The following is a 22,845-nucleotide window of genomic DNA, read 5'->3' as shown; positions in this document are numbered from 1 at the left end:
GTAATGGATAACTCCATAGCAAATATTTTATCCAAAATGCCTGCATATCAGAGAAAGCGCGATTGCTCTGTTTTAAACACTGAAGAGCAGGAGGGCGCTGATGATAATTGTTCTGTCATACCCTCACACCAATCTGAAGGGGCCATGAGGGAGGTTTTGTCAGATGGGGAAATTTCAGATTCAGGAAAAATTTCTCAACAGGCTGAACCTGATGTTGTGACATTTAAATTTAAATTAGAACATCTCCGCGCACTGCTTAAGGAGGTGTTATCTACTCTGGATGATTGTGACAACCTGGTCATTCCAGAAAAATTATGCAAGATGGACAAGTTCCTAGAGGTTCCGGTGCACCCTGACGCTTTTCCTATACCCAAGCGGGTGGCGGACATAGTGAATAAGGAGTGGGAGAAGCCCGGCATACCTTTTGTTCCCCCTCCTATATTTAAGAAATTATTTCCTATGGTCGACCCCAGAAAGGACTTATGGCAGACAGTCCCTAAGGTCGAGGGGGCAGTTTCTACTCTAAACAAGCGCACTACTATTCCTATCGAGGATAATTGTGCTTTCAAAGATCCTATGGATAAAAAATTGGAGGGTTTGCTTAAAAAGATTTTTGAGCAGCAAGGTTACCTTCTTCAACCCATTTCGTGCATTGTTCCTGTCACTACAGCAGCGTGGTTCTGGTTCGAGGAACTAGAAAAGTCGCTCAGTAGAGAGACTCCATATGAGGAGGTTATGGACAGAGTTCACGCACTTAAGTTGGCTAACTCTTTTATTTTAGATGCCGCTTTGCAATTAGCTAGATTTGCGGCGAATAATTCAGGGTTTGCAATTGTGGCGCGCAGAGCGCTTTGGCTAAAGTCTTGGTCAGCGGATGTATCATCCAAGACAAAATTGCTTAATATCCCCTTCAAGGGTAAAACTCTCTTTGGGCCAGAATTGAAAGAGATTATCTCAGACATCACTGGGGGAAAGGGCCACGCCCTACCACAAGATAGGCCTTTCAAAGCCAAGAATAAGTCTAATTTTCGTTCCTTTCGTAATTTCAGGAACGGACCGGCCTCTAATTCTGCATCCTCTAAGCAAGAGGGTAATGCCTCACAGACCAAACCAGCCTGGAAACCGATGCAAGGCTGGAACAAGGGTAAGCAGGCCAAGAAGCCTGCCGCTGCTAACAAAACAGCATGAAGGAGTAGCCCCCGATCCGGGACCGGATCTAGTGGGGGGCAGACTCTCTCTCTTTGCTCAGGCTTGGGCAAGAGATGTTCAGGATCCCTGGACGCTAGAAATAGTTTCTCAGGGTTATCTTCTAGAATTCAAGGAACTACCCCCAAGGGGAAGGTTCCACATGTCTCACTTATCCTCAAACCAAATAAAGAGACAGGCGTTCTTACATTGTGTAGAAGACCTGTTACAGATGGGAGTGATACACCCAGTTCCAATGACGGAACAAGGAATGGGATTTTACTCAAATCTGTTCGTAGTTCCCAAAAAAGAGGGAACCTTCAGACCAATTCTGGATTTAAAGATCCTAAACAAATTTCTCAGCGTGCCATCGTTCAAAATGGAAACCATTCGAACGATTCTACCTACTATCCAGGAAGGTCAATTTATGACTACCGTGGATCTAAAGGATGCGTACCTACATATTCCTATCCACAAAGAACATCATCAGTTCCTAAGGTTCGCCTTTCTGGACAAACATTACCAGTTTGTGGCCCTCCCATTCGGGTTAGCCACTGCTCCAAGGATTTTCACAAAGGTACTCGGGTCCCTTCTAGCGGTTCTAAGACCGAGGGGCATTGCAGTAGTACCATACTTGGACGACATTCTAATACAAGCGTCGTCCCTTTCAAAAGCAAAGGCTCATACAGACATCGTTCTGGCCTTTCTCAGATCTCACGGATGGAAGGTGAACATAGAAAAAAGTTCTCTGTCTCCGTCGACAAGAGTTCCCTTCTTGGGAACAATAATAGATTCCTTAGAAATGAGGATTTTTCTGACAGATGTCAGAAAGTCAAAACTTCTAAGCGCTTGTCAAGTTCTTCATTCTGTTCCACGTCCTTCCATAGCTCAGTGCATGGAAGTAGTAGGGTTGATGGTTGCAGCAATGGACATAGTTCCTTTTGAGCAAATTCATCTAAGACCATTACAACTGTGCATGCTGAAACAGTGGAATGGGGACTATACAGACTTGTCTCCAGTGATTCAAGTAGATCAGAAGACCAGAGATTCACTCCGTTGGTGGCTAACCCTGGACCACCTATCCCAGGGAATGAGCTTCCGCAGACCAGAGTGGGTCATCATCATGACCGACGCCAGTCTAGTGGGCTGGGGCGCAGTCCTGGAATCCCTGAAAGCTCAGGGACTATGGTCTCGGGAAGAGTCTCTTCTCCCGATAAACATTCTGGAACTAAGAGCGATATTCAATGCTCTCAGGGCTTGGCCTCAGCTAGCAAAGGCCAGATTCATAAGATTCCAATCAGACAACATGACAACTGTTGCGTATATCAATCATCAGGGGGGAACAAGGAGTTCCCTGGCGATGAAAGAAGTGACCAAAATAATGCAATGGGCGGAGGATCACTCCTGCCACCTATCTGCGATCCACATTCCAGGTGTGGAAAACTGGGAAGCGGATTATTTGAGTCGTTAGACATTCCATCCGGGGGAGTGGGAACTCCACCCGGAGATCTTTGCCCAGTTGACGCAACTATGGGGCATTCCAGATATGTATCTGATGGCGTCTCGTCAGAACTTCAAGGTTCCTTGCTACGGGTCCAGATCCAGGGATCCCAAGGCGACTCTAGTGGATGCACTAGTAACGCCTTGGAACTTCAACCTAGCTTATGTGTTTCCACCGTTTCCTCTCATTCCCAGGCTGGTAGCCAGGATCAAACAGGAGAGGGCCTCAGTGATCTTGATAGCTCCTGCGTGGCCATGCAGGACTTGGTATGCAGACCTGGTGAATATGTCATCGGTTCCACCATGGAAGCTACCTTTGAGACAGGACCTTCTTGTTCAGGGTCCATTCGAACATCCAAATCTGGTCTCCCTCCAGCTGATGGCTTGGAGATTGAACGCTTGATTCTATCAAAGCGTGGGTTTTCAGATTCTGTGATAGATACTCTGGTTCAAGCCAGAAAACCGGTAACTAGAAAGATTTACCATAAAATATGGAAAAGATATATCTGCTGGTGTGAATCCAAGGGATTCCCATGGAATAGGATAAAAATTCCTAAGATTCTTTCCTTTCTACAAGAAGGTTTGGATAAAGGATTATCTGCGAGTTCTCTAAAGGGACAGATTTCTGCTTTATCTGTCTTACTACACAAACGACTGGCAGTTGTGCCAGATGTTCAAGCATTTGTTCAGGCTTTGGTTAGGATCAAGCCTGTTTACAGACCTTTGACTCCTCCCTGGAGTTTAAATCTAGTTCTTTCAGTTCTTCAAGGGGTTCCGTTTGAACCTTTACATTCCATAGATATTAAGTTGTTATCTTGGAAAGTTTTGTTTTTGGTTGCTATTTCTTCTGCTAGAAGAGTTTCTGAGTTATCTGCTCTACAGTGTACTCCGCCCTATCTGGTGTTCCATTCAGATAAGGTTGTTTTGCGTACTAAGCCTGGTTTTCTACCAAAGGTTGTTTCCAACAAAAATATTAATCAGGAGATAGTTGTACCTTCTTTGTGTCCGAATCCAGTTTCAAAGAAGGAACGTTTGCTACACAATTTAGATGTAGTCCGTGCTCTAAAATTCTACTTAGAAGCTACAAAAGAGTTCAGACAAACTTTTTCTCTGTTTGTCGTCTATTCTGGTAAAAGGAGAGGTCAAAAAAACGACTTCTACCTCTCTTTCCTTTTGGATTAAAAGCATCATCCGATTGGCTTACGAGACTGCCGGACGGCAGCCTCCAGAAAGAATCACAGCTCACTCCACTAGGGCTGTGGCTTCCACATGGGCCTTCAAGAACGAGGCTTCTGTTGATCAGATATGTAAGGCAGCGACTTGGTCTTCACTGCACACTTTCGCCAAATTTTACAAATTTGATACTTTTGCTTCTTCAGAGGCTATTTTTGGGAGAAAGGTTTTGCAAGCCGTGGTGCCTTCTGTTTAGGTAACCTGATTTGCTCCCTCCCTTCATCCGTGTCCTAAAGCTTTGGTATTGGTTCCCACAAGTAAGGATGACGCCGTGGACCGGACACACCAATGTTGGAGAAAACAGAATTTATGCTTACCTGATAAATTACTTTCTCCAACGGTGTGTCTGGTCTACGGCCCGCCCTGGTTTTTTAATCAGGTTTGATGAATTATTTTCTCTAACTACAGTCACCACGGCACCCTATAGTTTCTCCTGTTTTTTTCCTCCTGTCCGTTGGTCGAATGACTGGGGTGGCCGGAGCCTAGGAGGGACTATATGGCCAGCTTTGCTGGGACTCTTTGCCATTTCTTGTTGGGGAAGAGATATTCCCACAAGTAAGGATGACGCCGTGGACCGGACACACCGTTGGAGAAAGTAATTTATCAGGTAAGCATAAATTCTGTTTTTGTTTTTTTTTATGCCAAACGGACCATATTTTTCACATTACAATTATAACACAAATCAAATGTACCTTATTCTGTGTTGAAACGAAGCTCCATTTATTATTAAAATGCATTTTTATTTTATCCCCATGACATCACCTCATCCAGCCCTCAAATATGGGCCATCCACTGTATAAAACACTTGCCAATCGGATGGCGAGTATTTGCATCTCATTAATATTCAATTCCGTCAATCTACGCATGCGCAATTGGATTGGAGTACTCTCGCATGCGCATATTGCGGCACAGAAGCCGACATAGAGTGTGTCTTATTGACAGTGACGTATTCGATGCATGCGCATCGCATCAAAGGGTTGCCATCTTCCAACTGGAGTTGTCATCCAGGATTGGAAATCAGTAACAGATAGAAAGTAAGTGGGTTTGGAAAAAAAATAAAATTTCATAGGCTAATATATTATAAACTGTATATATTTAAAACGTGATGACCATTGCAAATGTGTTTATTTCAATGTATACTATTGAACTATGAACACATGGTTTTTGACTACAGTGTCCCATTAATGTTAAAATTAAACTTCACTCATTTGGATAGAGCATGATCTTTTAACACTTTGAGTGCTAATGACGGCTCAGAGTCGTCACTAGCACTCTCCCACCTTGAGGGAGATCTGGGGGCTTCTACCCGCTCCTACCCCGGCGATCGTGCCTGTAGAGTGACAGGCATCGCCGGGGCTTCCCGTTTTGGGTGGTGACATCACGCGCAATAACGTGAAGACGTCACCACGCAACTTTATTTATACTTAACAATGTTAAGTATAGTAGCAGGTGGCATGCTGCTTAGAAGCCTGTATCTGAGGCATCTAAGCAGCTACAGACCCTCAAGGCCCACCATTGGAAAGGTAATCGTCTAACCTTTCCAACAGTGTAAGTCTTGGGGGTCTGAATTTTTTTTTTAAAAAAATCTTAGCACCCAGGTGGGAAAGTGCTTAGCACTCAAAGGGTTAATAAACTTTCCAATTTATTCTGTTGTCAATTTTGCTTAGTTCTCTTGGTATCCTTTGTTAAAGAGTACTCTTATGTGAGCTCAAGGTCCAATCAACCTACGTAGCTTTACTCTTCAACAAAGAATATCAAGAGAAGAAAGCAAATTTGATGATAGAAGTACATTTTAAAACGCATGCTCTTTCTAAATCGTGAACGTTATATTTTGACTTTACTGTCCCTTTAACTGGCTGACTGTATTTTCTCTTAGATGTTCTTGATATATATATATATATATATATATATATATATATATATATATATATATATATATATATATATATATATATATATATATTACTGCTGAAGAAATATCCTCTTCAGAGTGAAGGGACACTACATCTTCCTTTTCTGGATAGTATTATTATGCTCAAACTGGTTAAATGACACAGATTCATTCACATTTCTTTTTCAATAAACATAAAGTGTGCAGATGACTTGAAGCATATTGTAAAATAATACACTTAAAAATATGTAGCACGTGTTGTTAATCTTCCTGACTCAGGGGTCACATTGATGCTTGGGGCTTACAATATTAAATCTAAGCTTACGTATTAAATGCAAGCATTCTCTGTACTTTACGGCACCATGTTTGGGTCCTCCTCAGCCCCATATGGTGCCATATTCCCACCCTGTACCTATTACTTCTCTGACTTTGTTGCCTCAAGCTGTATATCTCTTGTGTCAGTCACTGATCTGTACCATGAATATTATGCTGTGCATCTCCTGTACATATCTGTTCTGTCTCACCTTATTTATATTATTACAGGGATATTTTGAAGGAGGGTGGCTCAGCGGTTGATGCTGCTATTGCTTCACTCTTCTGTGTTGGGCTCATGAATGCGCACAGTATGGGTATTGGAGGTGGAGTAATCCTGACGATTTATGATTCTAAGACAGGTGAGAATTAAACGCTCAGTGCAGAAATAAAGTAGCAGACACAATACAAGTATTTTCACTCCAGTTTGCCTAATAACAAATCTAGCCCTGGTACATTGATAAACTATAACATAGACAGAAATTAATTTAGTGCATGGTTACACAAAATAGCTCTGCACATTATATTATTTATTAAAATAAGATGATTTCTACAACTGAAAAATGAGCCACACATAGAAGAGATGACATAATAGATAATTTACACATTCCTTTTTGTGTATTTCCCATCAGAAACAATACAAATGCCATATGGTTCATAATTAGTCAGTAAGATCCTTATTTAGAAACTATACTGCAAAAAAATTAACTTCACTCTTTGAAAAATGCTTTATTATAAATATGAAAGTGATTAATGAAAAGAATGATGATTGAATTCTGGAATAATGACAAGGTGCAACAAGCAGAGGATTCTGTCACTATAAGAAAGTTTATAAGTAAAGCTTATCAAATGTTCTGAATTTGTCCTACACAGTAAATGAAATTCTATAGAAATAAATTCATCCAGGCTGCTTCTAGGTAGTAACAAAGGAGCCACAAACTCAACTGTGGGTGATGGTCAGCATTTTATTTTACTAGGAATTATTTGTTATTTAAATCTCCCAATTTACCAATTTCCTGAATAGACTACAGGACATGTAAAAAAAAACTAACTGTATTGCTTTTAGCATCTCAAATGAGAATCAGTGGTGCTTTAATAATGAATGGGCTGCCTACTCATGACAACAAGAGAGAGGTGAATGTGGGAAAATTGTATTCAAATAAGAAATTCAGGAATATGTTGTAGAGAACACTACTGTAGTATGGACGCCCATCTTTTCTCCAAATACTTAGCCTTGTGACATTATAAGTCCTCTCTCTCCGAGAACCTGAAATACCAGACAGTCCCAGTCACTATAGCAACTCCAAACATGATTTGGGGTTCTCTGTGCCTCATTACTCTTTTTTGTTATATATTTAAATAATGGCCCTTGGATTTGTCTCTTTAGGAGGGTTGTTGGCAGCCAGACAAGACTTGTTGCATAGTGTGATACTTGCTCAAAGAAAGTTGGTACATATTTCTAGAGTTGCTTTGCCTCTGCTTCAGAAGGGACTAGACTAATGTAGTGCAGGGAAGTTCTTCTTTGTAAAAGGCACATTTTGGACTAAAAGAGACCACTCCTTGAGTGGTAACTAGCAATGTCTTTGTTTGTTCCCTGAATGAGCACTTCTTCCTTTTGGTTAAAATGTAACTAATGCCACCCGAGCGCCAGTCTAAATCCCCATAACTGCTAACCTTGAGAGTCCCCCATTCTGTGAATTAGGGCACTGATTCTCAACCAGGGTGTCACTAGAGTAGCAGAGGACTAAGATTGTTGCAGAGAATTGGTACTACTGCAGTTAGTGCTTGAAAGAAAGAACATATATACAGGGCCGCCATCAGGGGGTGAATAGGGTGACTCCTGTCAGGGGTCCAGTGGGCCAGGGAGCCCCATGAGGCAAGCACAACTATTATTTAAAAAAAACATTTTTTTTTTAATTTTTTTTTTTTTTTACATTTTGTAAAATGTATGCCTGAGTCAGGCGGCAGATCACTTTCATTTGAAGAGGAGGTAGGACTTACTTAGTAAATGTTTTTTATTTATTTTTGCAATTTCAGATTGTAACTTCAGTGTGGTAGTTGTGTGGTGGGGCCAGGGGTCCATAAAAACACATTTCTTTCATGTAATTAGCAAGAGTCCATGAGCTAGTGACGTATGGGATATACATTCCTACCAGGAGGGGCAAAGTTTCCCAAACCTCAAAATGCCTATAAATACACCCCTCACCACACCCACAAATCAGTTTTACAAACTTTGCCTCCTATGGAGGTGGTGAAGTAAGTTTGTGCTAGATTCTACATTGATATGCGCTCCGCAGCAGGTTGGAGCCCGGTTTTCCTCTCAGCGTGCAGTGAATGTCAGAGGGATGTGAGGAGAGTATTGCCTATTTGAATGCAGTGATCTCCTTCTACGGGGTCTATTTCATAGGTTCTCTGTTATCGGTCGTAGAGATTCATCTCTTACCTCCCTTTTCAGATCGACGATATACTCTTATATATACCATTTCCTCTACTGATTCTCGTTTCAGTACTGGTTTGGCTTTCTACTACATGTAGATGAGTGTCCTGGGGTAAGTAAGTCTTATTTTCTGTGACACTCTAAGCTATGGTTGGGCACTTTTATATAAAGTTCTAAATATATGTATTCAAACATTTATTTGCCTTGACTCAGGATGTTCAACGTTCCTTATTTCAGACAGTCAGTTTCATGTTTGGGATAATGCATATGAATAAATCATTTTTTCTTACCTTAAAAATTTGACTTTTCCCTGTGGGCTGTTAGGCTCGCGGGGGCTGAAAATGCTTCATTTTATAGAGTCATTCTTGGCGCAGACTTTTTTGGCGCAAATTTTTTTTTCTGTTTTCCGGCGTCATACGTGTCGCCGGAAGTTGCGTCATTTTTGACGTTTTTTTGCGCCAAAGGTGTCGGCGTTCCGGATGTGGCGTCATTTTGGCGCCAAAAGCATTTAGGCGCCAAATAATGTGGGCGTCTTTTTTGGCGCTAAAAAAATATGGGCGTCACTATCGTCTCCACATTATTTAAGTCTCATTATTTTGTGCTTCTGGTTGCTAGAAGCTTGTTCTATGGCATTTTTTTCCCATTCCTGAAACTGTCATTTAAGGAATTTGATCAATTTTGCTTTATATGTTGTTTTTTCTATTACATATTGCAAGATGTCCCACGTTGAAGCTGAGTCAGAAGATACTTCTGGAAAATCCCTGCCTGGTGCTGGAGCTACCAAAGCTAAGTGTATCTGCTGTAAACTTTTGGTATCTGTTCCTCCAGCTGTTGTTTGTACTGTTTGTCATGACAAACTTGCTAATGCAGATAATATTTCCTTTAGTACTGTTACATTACCTGTTGCTGTTCCGTCAACATCTAATACTCAGAGTGTTCCTGATAACATAAGAAATTTTGTTTCTAAATCCATTAAGAAGGCTATGTCTGTTATTCCTCCTTCTAGTAAACGTAAAAAGTCTTTTAAAACTTCTCATTTTTCAGATGAATTTTTAAATGAACATCATCATTCTGATACTGATATTGGTTCTTCTGATTCAGAGGATTCTGTCTCAGAGGTTGATGCTGATAAATCTTCATATTTATTTAAAATGGAATTTATTCGTTCTTTACTTAAAGAAGTCCTAATTGCATTAGAAATTGAGGATTCTAGTCCTCTTTATACTAAATCTAAATGTTTAGATAAGGTTTTTAAATCTCCTGTAGTTATTCCAGAAGTTTTTCCTGTCCCTGGTGCTATTTCTGAAGTAATTTCCAGGGAATGGAATAATTTGGGTAATTCTTTTACTCCTTCTAAACGTTTTAAGCAATTATATCCTGTGCCATCTGACAGATTAGAATTTTGGGACAAAATCCCTAAGGTTGATGGGGCTGTCTCTACTCTTGCTAAGCGTAATACTATTCCTACGGCAGATGGTACTTCCTTTAAGGATCCTTTAGATAGGAAAATTGAATCCTTTCTAAGAAAAGCTTACTTGTGTTCAGGTAATCTTCTTAGACCTGCTATATCTTTAGCGGATGTTACTGCAGCTTCAACCTTTTGGTTAGAAGCTTTAGCGCAACAAGTAACAGATCATAATTCTCATAGCATTATTATTCTTCTACAACATGCTAATAATTTTATTTGTGATGCCATCTTTGATATCATTAGAGTTGATGTCAGGTATATGTCTCTAGCTATTTTAGCTAGAAGAGCTTTATGGCTTAAAACTTGGAATGATGATATGTCTTCTAAGTCTACTCTGCTTTCCCTTTCTTTCCAGGGTAATAAATTATTTGGTTCTCAGTTGGATTCTAGTATCTCAACTGTTACTGGAGGGAAAGGAACTTTTTTACCACAGGATAAAAAAATCTAAAGGTAGGTCTAATAATCGTTTTCGTTCCTTTCATCACAACAAGGAACAAAAGCCTGATCCTTCATCCTCAGGAGCGGTATCAGTTTGGAAACCATCTCCAGTCTGGAATAAATCCAAGCCTTTTAGAAAACCAAAGCCAGCTCCCAAGTCCACATGAAGGTGCGGCCCTCATTCCAGCTCAGCTGGTAGGGGGCAGATTACGTTTTTTCAAAGAAATTTGGTTCAATTCCGTTCACAATCTCTGGATTCAGAACATTGTTTCAAAAGGGTATAGAATTGGCTTCAAGATAAGGCCTCCTGCAAAGAGATTTTTTCTTTCCCGTGTCCCAGTAAACCTAGCGAAGGCTCAAGCATTTCTGAAATGTGTTTCAGATCTAGAGTTGGCTGGAGTAATTATACCAGTTCCAGTTCTGGAACAGGGGCTGGGGTTTTATTCAAATCTCTTCATTGTACCAAAGAAGGAGAATTCCTTCAGACCAGTTCTGGATCTAAAAATATTGAATCGTTATGTAAGGATACCAACATTCAAAATGGTAACTGTAAGGACTATCCTGCCTTTTGTTCAGCAAGAGCATTATATGTCCACAATAGATTTACAGGATGCATATCTGCATATTCCGATTCATCCAGATCACTATCAGTTTCTGAGATTCTCTTTCCTAGACAAGCATTACCAGTTTGTGGCTCTGCCGTTTGGCCTAGCAACAGCTCCAAGAATTTTTACAAAGGTTCTCGGTGCCCTTCTGTCTGTAATCAGAGAACAGGGTATTGTGGTATTTCCTTATTTGGAAGATATCTTGGTACTTGCTCAGTCTTCACATTTAGCAGAATCTCATACGAATCGACTTGTGTTGTTTCTTCAAGATCATGGTTGGAGGATCAATTTACCAAAAAGTTCATTGATTCCTCAGACAAGGGTAACCTTTTTAGGTTTTCAGATGGATTCAGTGTCCATGACTCTGTCTTTGACAGACAAGAGACGTCTAAAGTTGATATCAGCTTGTCGAAACCTTCAGTCACAATCATTCCCTTCGGTAGCTTTATGCATGGAAATTGTAGGTCTTATGACTGCAGCATCGGACGCGATCCCCTTTGCTCGTTTTTTCATGCGACCTCTTCAGCTCTGTATGCTGAACCAGTGGTGCAGGGATTACACAAAGATATCTCAATTAATATCTTTAACACCGATTGTACGACACTCTCTGATGTGGTGGACAGATCACCATCGTTTAGTTCAGGGGGCTTCTTTTGTTCTTCCGACCTGGACTGTAATTTCAACAGATGCAAGTCTGAAAGGTGGCGGAGCTGTTTGGGGGTCTCTGACAGTACAAGGGGTTTGGGAATCTCAGGAGGTGAGATTACCGATCAATATTTTGGAACTCCGTGCAATTTTCAGAGCTCTTCAGTCATGGCCTCTTCTAAAGAGAGAATCGTTCATTTGTTTTCAGACAGACAATGTCACAACTGTGGCATACGTCAATCATCAAGGAGGGACTCACAGTCCTCTGGCTATGAAGGAAGTATCTCGAATTCTGGTATGGGCGGAATCCAGCTCCTGTCTAGTTTCTGCGGTTCATATGCCAGGTATAGACAATTGGGAAGCGGATTATCTCAGCCGCCAAACGTTACATCCGGGCGAATGGTCTCTTCACCCAGAGGTATTTCTTCAGATTGTTCAAATGTGGGGACTTCCAGAAATAGATCTGATGGCCTCTAATCTAAACAAGAAACTTCCCAGGTATCTGTCCAGATCCAGGGATCCTCAAGCGGAAGCAGTGGATGCATTGTCACTTCCTTGGAAGTATCATCCTGCCTATATCTTTCCGCCTCTAGTTCTTCTTCCAAGAGTAATCTCCAAGATTCTGAAGGAATGCTCGTTTGTTCTGCTGGTAGCTCCAGCATGGCCCCACAGGTTTTGGTATGCGGATCTTGTCCGGATGGCCTCTTGCCAACCGTGGACTCTTCCGTTAAGACCAGACCTTTTGTCGCAAGGTCCTTTTTTCCATTAGGATTTCAAATCCTTAAATTTAAAGGTATGGAGATTGAACGCTTGATTCTTAGTCAAAGAGGTTTCTCTGACTCTGTGATTAATACTATGTTACAGGCTCATAAATCTGTATCTAGGGAGATATATTATAGAGTCTGGAAGACTTATATTTCTCATCATTTTTCCTGGCATTCTTTTAGAATTCCGAGAATTTTACAATTTCTTCAGGATGGTTTGGATAAAGGTTTGTCTGCAAGTTCCTTGAAAGGACAAATCTCTGCTCTTTCTGTTCTTTTTCACAGAAAGATTGCTAATCTTCCTGATATTCATTGTTTTGTACAAGCTTTGGTTCGTATAAAACCTGTCATTAAGTCAATTTCTCCTCCTTGGAGTTTGAATTTGGTTCTGGGGGCTCTTCAAGCTCCTCCGTTTGAACCTATGCATTCGTTGGACATCAAATTACTTTCTTGGAAAGTTTTGTTCCTTTTGGCTATCTCTTCTGCCAGACGAGTTTCTGAATTATCTGCTCTTTCTTGTGAGTCTCCTTTTCTGATTTTTCATCAGGATAAGGCGGTGTTGCGAACTTCTTTTAAATTTTTACCTAAGGTTGTGAATTCTAACAACATTAGTAGAGAAATTGTGGTTCCTTCATTGTGTCCTAATCCGAAGAATTCTAAGGAGAGATTATTGCATTCTTTGGATGTTGTTAGAGCTTTGAAATATTATGTTGAAGCTACTAAGAATTTCCGAAAGATTTCTAGTCTATTTGTTATCTTTTCCGGTTCTAGGAAAGGTCAGAAGGCCTCTGCCATTTCTTTGGCATCTTGGTTGAAATCTTTAATTCATCATGCTTATGTCGAGTCGGGTAAAACTCCGCCTCAAAGGATTACAGCTCATTCTACTAGGTCAGTTTCTACTTCCTGGGCGTTTAGGAATGAAGCTTCGGTTGATCAGATTTGCAAAGCAGCAACTTGGTCTTCTTTGCATACTTTTACTAAATTCTACCATTTTGATGTGTTTTCTTCTTCTGAAGCTGTTTTTGGTAGAAAAGTACTTCAGGCAGCTGTTTCAGTTTGAATCTTCTGCTTATATTTTAAACTTTATTTTGGGTGTGGATTATTTTTCAGCGGAATTGGCTGTCTTTATTTTATCCCTCCCTCTCTAGTGACTCTTGCATGGAAAGAACCACATCTTGGGTAGTCATTATCCCATACGTCACTAGCTCATGGACTCTTGCTAATTACATGAAAGAAAACATAATTTATGTAAGAACTTACCTGATAAATTCATTTCTTTCATATTAGCAAGAGTCCATGAGGCCCACCCTTTTTTGTGGTGGTTATGATTTTTTTGTATAAAGCACAATTATTCCAATTCCTTATTTTTTATGCTTTCGCACTTTTTTCTTATCACCCCACTTCTTGGCTATTCGTTAAACTGATTTGTGGGTGTGGTGAGGGGTGTATTTATAGGCATTTTGAGGTTTGGGAAACTTTGCCCCTCCTGGTAGGAATGTATATCCCATACGTCACTAGCTCATGGACTCTTGCTAATATGAAAGAAATGAATTTATCAGGTAAGTTCTTACATAAATTATGTTTTTTTTTTAGCAATATGCAGCAGGAGGCATTTTATCTAAGATGTTTCCATCTGCATAAAATGTTATACTCTCAGACTGATTGCTCAGTGTTTGAAATGAGACTGGTTAACTTAAAGTGAAAGTAAATCTTAGCGTTTTACAAACGCTAGGTTTTACTATTGAAACAAATAAAGGGCACTTTCATTCATGAAGTATAAGATACTTCATGTTGAAAGCTCCTTTATTTGATTCAATCGATCGCCGCTCTTAGCTCCTACAGCAGCCCACTGCTAAAAAATATTTTAGCTAAGAGGTGACATTTTCACCTCTTAGCCAATAGCCGTGCGGTAAATCTGGCTTGGCGCCCATGGGAGCCGGATTTACTGCACGGCTATTGGCTAAGAGATGGAAACGTCACCTCTTAGCCAAAAAATTTTTTAGTTGTGCGCTGCTATAGGAGCTAAGAGCGGCGATTGGTTGAATCAAATAAAGGAGCTTTCTACATGAAGTATCTTATACTTCATGAATGAAAGTGCCCTTTATTTGTTTCAATAGTAAATCCTAGCATTTGTAAAACGCTAGGATTTACTTTCACTTTAACACTGCTTAGTTTACACTACAGCTGACTTAATTTTGAAATACGTACAAACAAGCCTAAATCATGCATTTAATCAGATTTAATGGTATGAGACCTAATGCCACAGCTTATGGTTCCACCAAGACCATATAGAGTACAGCATTTACAAAATCCATAAATACAGCTGACAGATGGGAACATTTGTACACCAGCTATGAAGTGGTGCTTTTGGTTGGGGAAAATGGGGGGGGGGGGGGCAAACATATGTCAACCTTTCAAAAGTACTTTTCTTCATCTACCCATTTTGACCATTCTGACAGATCAATAATGTACAATTTTGATTTAACAAAAGTATTTTTATTTGCACATTTACAAATGTGATTCTTTAAAAAGTGATCTCTTAATTTCTGCTATTTTTTTTATCATGCATGTCACACACTGTTGATTTAGGGGATGGCAATGTGCAGAAATGTTACCTCCTGTGAGTGTTTCTGTGGGTGTCTGTGTTTATGTCTTTGTGCTTTTGTTAGTGTCTCTATGAGTGTTTATGTATATTTTTTTCTGTGGATCTCTCTGTGAGGGTTTGTGTGTATGTATGTCTTTGTGTGTTTTCTCTGGGTGTCTCTGTGTGTGTATGTCTTTGTGTGTTTTCTGTGGATGCCTGTGAGTGTGTATATCTTTGTGTGTTTTCTGAGGCTTTCTCTGTGGGTGTTTCCTTGGGTGTATGTGCAAGTTTGTGTTTGAGTTTGTGTATGAGTGTGTGTCCATTTTGTCTGTTCCTTTTTAGGACATTTTGACCTTACTACTGATTATTCACATCTTTCTACAGACTTTGAGACTAATGAGACCTTTCTGGAAGTCACCAATCCACCATTTAACCTTTAAATTATTGTTTAGGCAGTTCAGGGCCCTTCCTTTCAGCCACTGCATGTTCTTGTCATTATATAGTTGGCATCTTCCTTGACAAAAAGATAATCAGAACTCCATTTTTTGTTTTGCAAATCTCCTTTTTTGACAAAAATGTAGTCTGCCTCATTACTTGTCAGGTCAATTTAAACAAGTGCTGAGTGTCTGTGTGGGTGTCTGTGTCTGAGATTGTTTGTGTGTTTCTTTGCTTGTCTGCTAGAGCAGTGTTTTTCAACCAGTGTGCCGTGAGAGATCCTCAGGTGTGCCACGGCAGACTGACAACAGTGTGACATATTTTTTAAACTTTGCTTGTTTTTTACTCCCAGTCAGGGGTAGTTTGTAGGAGGCATGGCATAACAGCACAATACATACAGTATGTGTGTGTTTGTGTGTATATATATATATATGCTGTATTAGGCTACAATGTGTGATTTATTTAAAATTTTGGGATGGTGGTGTGCCACAGGATTTTTTAATGTAAAAAAGTGTGCCACGGCAAAAAAAAAGGTTAAAAATCACTGTGCTAGAGTGTCTATATGTAAATCCTTATGTGTGTCTGTGTGTGTTTGTGTGTGTTACTACCTTTACAACATTTCCAAGTTTGACTACACTTAAAGGGACAGTCAACACCAGAATTGTGGCTGCTTAAAAAGAAAGATAATCCCTTTATTACCCATTCCCCAGTTTTGCATAAGCAACACAGTTATCTAAATACACTTTTTACCTCTGTGATTACCATGTATCTAAGCCTCTGCAAACTGCCCCCTTATTTCAGTTCTTTTGACAGACTTGCTTTTTAGCTAATCAGTGCTCACTCCAGGGTAACTTCACGTGCATGAGCTCAATGTTATCTATATGAAACATATGAACTAATGCCCTCTAGTGGTCAAAATGCGTTCAGATTAGAGGCAGTCTTCTAAGAAATTAGCATATAAACCTCCTAGAATTAGCTTTTAACTAAGAATACCAAAAGAACAAAGCAAAATTGGTGATAAAAGTAAATTGGAAAGTTGTTTAAAATTACATTCCCTATTTAAATCATGAAAGTTATTTTGGACTTGACTGTCCCTTTAAGAATAAAGTGCATATACGTTTTAGTCACTTGGTCAAAAATTGCACATGTCAAAGGTGGGGGGGGGGGGCCCTGATCAATGGTTAAGTAATGGCCCCCAAAATTTCTAGTGGCGGCCCTGCATGTATAAACTGATTGATTTATAAAAACTAGATATTTTTTTTTTACTGGGTAGAGTGTCACTTGCTGTTCAGCTGGGTATTTTATTTTTCTTTTATAGTAATTAAAGATACTTTAATATATTAATAATGTTTTTTTTTATCCATTTGTACATTCTAACCCTATGAGGTGCCACTTGCTCTTACAATAAGAGGATTTTCACTGCACAGAAATAATAAAGAAACACTGAACTAGAGTACAAAAACACAGAAAATACTTGCAGAAGGGGAGAAGAGTGTCTGCTAAAATAAGGGCCAGATTAATAGTGGCGCGTTACACACTTACACGCGAGCGATGGCGGGATATTGCGGATGTTTGTACGCTTTGGCTTTTCTGCTGGTATTACAAGTTGAAAGTAAACGCTATTGCGCTTAAGATTTATGCTAGAATGATTACCGCATCCTGGCCTAGATTTAGGCCTAGATTTAGAGTTTGGCGGTAGCCGTCAAAACCAGCGTTAGAGGCTCCTAACGCTGGTTTTTACCGCCCGCTGGTATTTGGAGTCAGTCATTAAAGGGTCTAACGCTCACTTTGCAGCCGCGACTTTTCCATACCGCAGATCCCCCTACGCAATTTGCGTATCCTATCTTTTCAATGGGATCTTTCTAACGCCGGTATTTAGAGTCGTGGCTGAAGTTCAATCCGATTGGCTGATCAGCCAATCAGAATTTTCCTACCTTAATTCCGATTGGCTGATAGAATCCTATCAGCCAATCGGAATTCGAGGGACGCCATCTTGGATGACGTCCTTAAAGGAACCTTCATTCGTCGTCTAGTCGTCAGAAGAAGAGGATGGATCCGCGGTGGAGGTCTTCAAGATGGAGCCTGTCGTCATCGGATGGAAGAACATAGAAGATGCCTCCTGGATGAAGATGTTTGCCGGTCCGGATGTCCTCTTCTGCCCGCTTGGATCAAGACTTCAGCTGGAGGATGGATGTCTTCAGCCCCCCGCTTGGGCTTGGATCAAGACATCGGAGCCTGGACGGATCGCTGATACCCGGCGAGGTGAAGATAAGGTAGGAAGATCTTCAGGGGCTTAGTGTTAGGTTTATTTAAGGGGGGTTTGGGTTAGATTAGGGGTATGTGGGTGGTGGGTTGTAATGTTGGGGGGGGGGTATTGTATGTTTTTTTTCCAGGCAAAAGAGCTGAATTCTTTGGGGCATGCCCCGCAAATGGCCCTTTTAAGGGCTGGTAAGGTAAAAGAGCTTTTCTATTTTAATTTTAGAATAGGGTAGGGCATTTTTTTATTTTGGGGGGCTTTGTTATTTTATTAGGGGGCTTAGAGTAGGTGTAATTAGTTTAAAATTGTTGTAATATTTTTCTAATGTTTGTAAATATTTTTTTATTTTTTGTAACTTAGTTCTTTTTTATTTTTTGTACTTTAGTTAGTTTATTTAGTTGTATTTAATTGTAGGTATTTTATTTAATTAATTTATTGATAGTGTAGTGTTAGGTTTAATTGTAGATAATTGTAGGTATTTTATTTAATTAATTTATTGATAGTGTAGTGTTAGGTTAGGATTTATTTTACAGGTAATTTTGTAATTATTTTAACTAGGTAGCTATTAAATAGTTATTAACTATTTAATAGCTATTGTACCTGGTTAAAATAAATACAAGTTGCATGTAAAATAAATATTAATCCTAAAATAGCTACAATATAATTATAATCTATATTGTAGCTATATTAGGGTTTATTTTACAGGTAAGTATTTAGCTTTAAATAGGAATAATTTATTTAATAAGAGTTAATTTATTTCGTTAGATTTAAATTATATTTAAGTTAGGGGGGTGTTAGTGTTAGGGTTAGACTTAGCTTTAGGGGTTAATACATTTATTATAGTAGCGGTGTGGTCCGGTCGGCAGATTAGGGGTTAATAATTGTAGGTAGGTGGAGGCGACGTTGGGGGCGGCAGATTAGGGGTTAATAAATATAATATAGGGGTCGGCGGTGTTAGGGGCAGCAGATTAGGGGTACATAGGTATAATGTAGGTTGCGGCGGTGTACGGAGCGGCAGATTAGGGGTTAATAATAATATGCAGGGGTCAGCGATAGCGGGGCGGCAGATTAGGGGTTAATAAGTGTAAGGTTAGGGGTGTTTAGACTTGGGGTTCATGTTAGGGTGTTAGGGTGCAGACTTAGGAAGTGTTTCCCCATAGGAAACAATGGGGCTGCGTTAGGAGCTGAACGCTGCTTTTTTGCAGGTGTTAGGTTTTTTTTCAGCTCAAACTGCCCTATTGTTTCCTATGGGGATATCGTGCACGAGCACGTTTTTGAAGCTGGCCGCGTCCGTAAGCACCGCTGGTATTTAGAGTTGAAGTGGCGGTAAATTATGCTATACGCTCCCTTTTTGGAGCCTAACGCACTGAAAACCCAGCCATTCTGTGAACTCTAAATACCAGCAGTATTTAAAAGGTGCGGCCAAAAAAAAGCATGCGTTAGCTACGCGGGTCGTTACAGACAAAACTCTAAATCTAGCCGCCTCAGAGCTCTGGTTAACTGTTTTGCAAAAAAAAAAAGTATCACAGAACACATCAAAAATACATTACAAATTATACATACACTCATAATAACACTAATAAACATTATTAAAAAAACATTGCAGAAAAAAGTTATAAGGGCTCAAAGATATGAGGTCACAGTTGTTAGGGAAAAAAAGGAGGGCAAAGGGCTTTAACATACAGATACGTACATATACATGTCTAAAGATGTATATATCTAAATATATATATATGTTTATATTTGTACATATGTATTGATGTATTTATATGTGTATATATATGTATTTACAGACATACTGTATATACACATATAAACACATAAATACATATTTACACACATATAGACATATATGTTGCTTGGGTGTTTCTTGATCTGCGCTGTGTACGTTGCAAATGGTTATTTTGCTCTAAATAGTTCCTCCTGATATATTTCAATGGCAGCTAGTTTCTGAATATTCCACTATCATCAAATGGAATGTGAAGAAAAAATGTATGGAGTTGAGTTTCAGAGTTCAGCGCACATAGAATGGAGAAAAACAAAAACAAAACCAAATTATGGTGCTGTATGTCAGTACTAGGCAATCAAAAACTAAAAGTGAGATTTAAATGTGCTCACCTTGTTTAACCTCAAACATGTGAGGTATGTTGGAAGCATGGAGGGGATGTAATCCCTATCTGTGGTAAAGATGTTTCCAGCTGGTATGCAGAAACTTTTAGCAGGTGGAAATCTTGATATCCCTGGAGTAGAAATATGTTGGTATTTCAGACTAACTTATCCTCTCTGGAGTTAGGTAGAGACACTTTAATTCTTTTTGCTGGATTTCTTTCCTTGTTGCTGTTTATTTCTTTTCCCCTTCTTTATACTTGAAAGGCTTCTCCTCTCTGGAGTATGGTATAAACTTTATGTATGCAAACCAATTAGGGCTCAGTTTACATACTATGAGATCAATTGTGGATATTAATTGCAGCACTCATGAGATGTGTATAAATTATGCTTGCAAGGACACAAAGTGAAATTTAAAATAAAAACACTTTTATTTTCCAATGTCCAATAAAAAATGATAAACAGAAATCCTCTTTAATAATAGTCCAGATCAGGGACAGAAATAGGTGAGCAGATGAAGTATATTTCTTTAAATCCGGTAGTGAGTTTTTTTTATCAGGGCTGGTGCAAAAACAGCTAGCTGATAAAAATTAGTGATATTGTGGTATAGGATGTTGTAAGTACAGCTGAAAGTAAATTCCTTGTGGTGGTTTTGAGCTCTGAAAAGCTCCCAGAGTTCAGGTGGATAAGTTGGTGTTTATGATGGAAAACCGTAAGAAATAGTTACACGAACTGCTGTAAATACAGCTAGATGATGATTCCTTGTGGTTTTTTGAGCTCTAGATAGCTCACAATATCCGGATGGATGGATTCTTAAGCCTGTCCAGGGAGACCAAGCTTCAAACACTTCAGCAACGGACCCTGTCACTGACAGGCTTAAGAATCCACATCCATCCTGATATTGTGAGCTATCTAGAGCTCAAAAAACCACAAGGAATCATCATCTAGCTGTATTTACAGCAGTTCATGTAACTATGTATTATGGTTTTCCATCATGATGATTCCTTGTGGTTTTTTTCCACTTTTTTGCTCCATTCACTTCTATGGGGGAATAGGTTTGCTCGATATCCTAAGTTCGGCTTTTTATGCACGTTGTGTTAGTGTACGAGCGAAAACAGTACTTTCAACTCATAATACGAGCACAACTATACGTGCGCAAAAAGCTTAGTTCTAGGACAATTAATGCTCGAGTGGGAGCATTAAATAGCGCTCCACTTGTAATCTGGCCCTATATAGTTGAAGCAGGACTGCACCATTAGATTTAGTGATTATGTCATGGCTAAAAGGCTAAACTTCATTGTCGGTGTAGTTCCGGCTTACAAGGAAATAGCGATAACAAAAACAACATTGTAAAGCTAATATTTCAGATAGTGCAATAAAATCCCTGTTACCTTTGTAATCCCTCAGATGCTTAAAGGGACATGAAACCCAAATATTTTCTGTCATGATTCAGAGCATACAATTTTAGACAACTTTCCAATTTACGTCTGTTATCTAATATGCTTTTTTCTCTTGTTATCCTTTGTTGAAAAGCATACCTAGATAGGCTCAGGTTCTGGGAGCCAGTTTCTGATTGGGTGCTGCATATACATACGTATTATCATTGACTTATTGAGGTGTTCAGCTACCTCCCAGAAGTGGATTGCTGTTCCTTCAATAAAGGATACCAATAGAATAAAGCAAAATTGGTAAAAGAAGCAAATTGGAAAGTTATTTAAAATTGTATGTTCTATCTAAATTATGAAAGTAAAATGTTTGGTTTCATATCCCTTTAAGAATTTTTTAGAGCATGACATTTTAAACAAATTTCCAAATGACTTCTATTAACATCTAACAACGTAAATAAGAGAGTAGAAACCTAAAATACAGGTAACTAAAAGTCTAGGCAAAAGAGAGCACAGCTGTATATAATAAGTAAGAGACTAGGGCAAATTCTTGAAATACAAATGAATTTAATAAAGTTACATTAAATAAGTGCATACATCCAAACATACAATCACATACATACAGGGATATAGAAGATGCATAAAAAATGTCAGATGGGCCGTGCAGGGGACTGGTGCACCAGTATACAAAAATAGGCGAATGTTCGTCACTTTGCATGTATAGGTGATATATAATTGTAATCCGCAGTATAGTGCATGTCCTTAAAGATGCACGGACCAAGTGGATACAGTCTTACCCCTTCGTGTCTAAATGTACATAGTAGCGTGAGGTCATCAGGAGTCAAGGGGAGCTTACCCTCGCCGCGTCTTTTTCACAGGCATGTGTAAAGTGCAAATATATAACAGTTCATTAGAGTACCTGTCTTTTTCACGCGGTTGCTCTACCCTGAATTGTGGCTCCTGAGACACAGAAATATCCAAATGAGACAAGGGGTAGACCACAGTCAGGCAAAGGGTCCTCTGACAAAGTGCTGCAAACCGACGAGTCTTAAAGCTCGTTTCACTCCTTTCAATACAGCAGCATGGAGCTTCTTCCGGGTGCTGACGTCACGTCAGTGGCTGTGCTGATTTATAAGAATTTGGCCGCTCTGGTAGTGAATGTCATTGGTAGAAAAATCTGTCATTCAAAACGGCTTTGATACTTTGTAGCAACATTTTGCTTTTTTGTAGATCAGTACAGCAAAGGGTTATATACAAGGATACATTTATGTTTAAACACTCATGCTTGCATACTTACATTCGATACATTGGAAGATTATATTATTCAATTAATCTGTTATATTACTAGTGTGTGCGTATGTTCAGATTGCGTAAATAGGTCTATGTTTTTGTATTTAGTATTGCAATTACACCATTCATAATTTTTAATCTTTGATACCACAAAAGACTATGTAGTTACACACAGGATGATGTGCACATATCCACAGAGGACTAAACTAAAAATGAAGCAAACTCTAATTTTTCATTGAGGCCATGAGGTGCTAAGGTATTTAGTTTATATATCCATTTTGTTTCTTTACGTAGCAGGATATTGTCAATA

The 22,845-nt window shown here is 39.4% G+C and overlaps 1 protein-coding gene across 1 annotated transcript in view; it reads left to right on the top strand.

The window, feature by feature from the left end:
• GGT1 (gamma-glutamyltransferase 1) overlaps positions 1 to 22,845 on the top strand; it is a 263,605-nt gene that overhangs the window by 153,826 nt on the left and 86,934 nt on the right. Inside the window, exon 3 of the mRNA XM_053701986.1 lies at positions 6,353 to 6,483. Within this exon, the coding sequence (XP_053557961.1) occupies positions 6,353 to 6,483 (131 nt within the window). The remainder of the gene's footprint in view (positions 1 to 6,352; positions 6,484 to 22,845) is intronic.

The sequence above is a fragment of the Bombina bombina genome, chromosome 2 (genome assembly GCF_027579735.1).
Source record: "Bombina bombina isolate aBomBom1 chromosome 2, aBomBom1.pri, whole genome shotgun sequence".
Taxonomy (NCBI): domain Eukaryota; kingdom Metazoa; phylum Chordata; class Amphibia; order Anura; family Bombinatoridae; genus Bombina; species Bombina bombina.
Note: the sequence above shows the minus strand (reverse complement) of the source record. Positions and strands in the feature narration are given on the sequence as shown.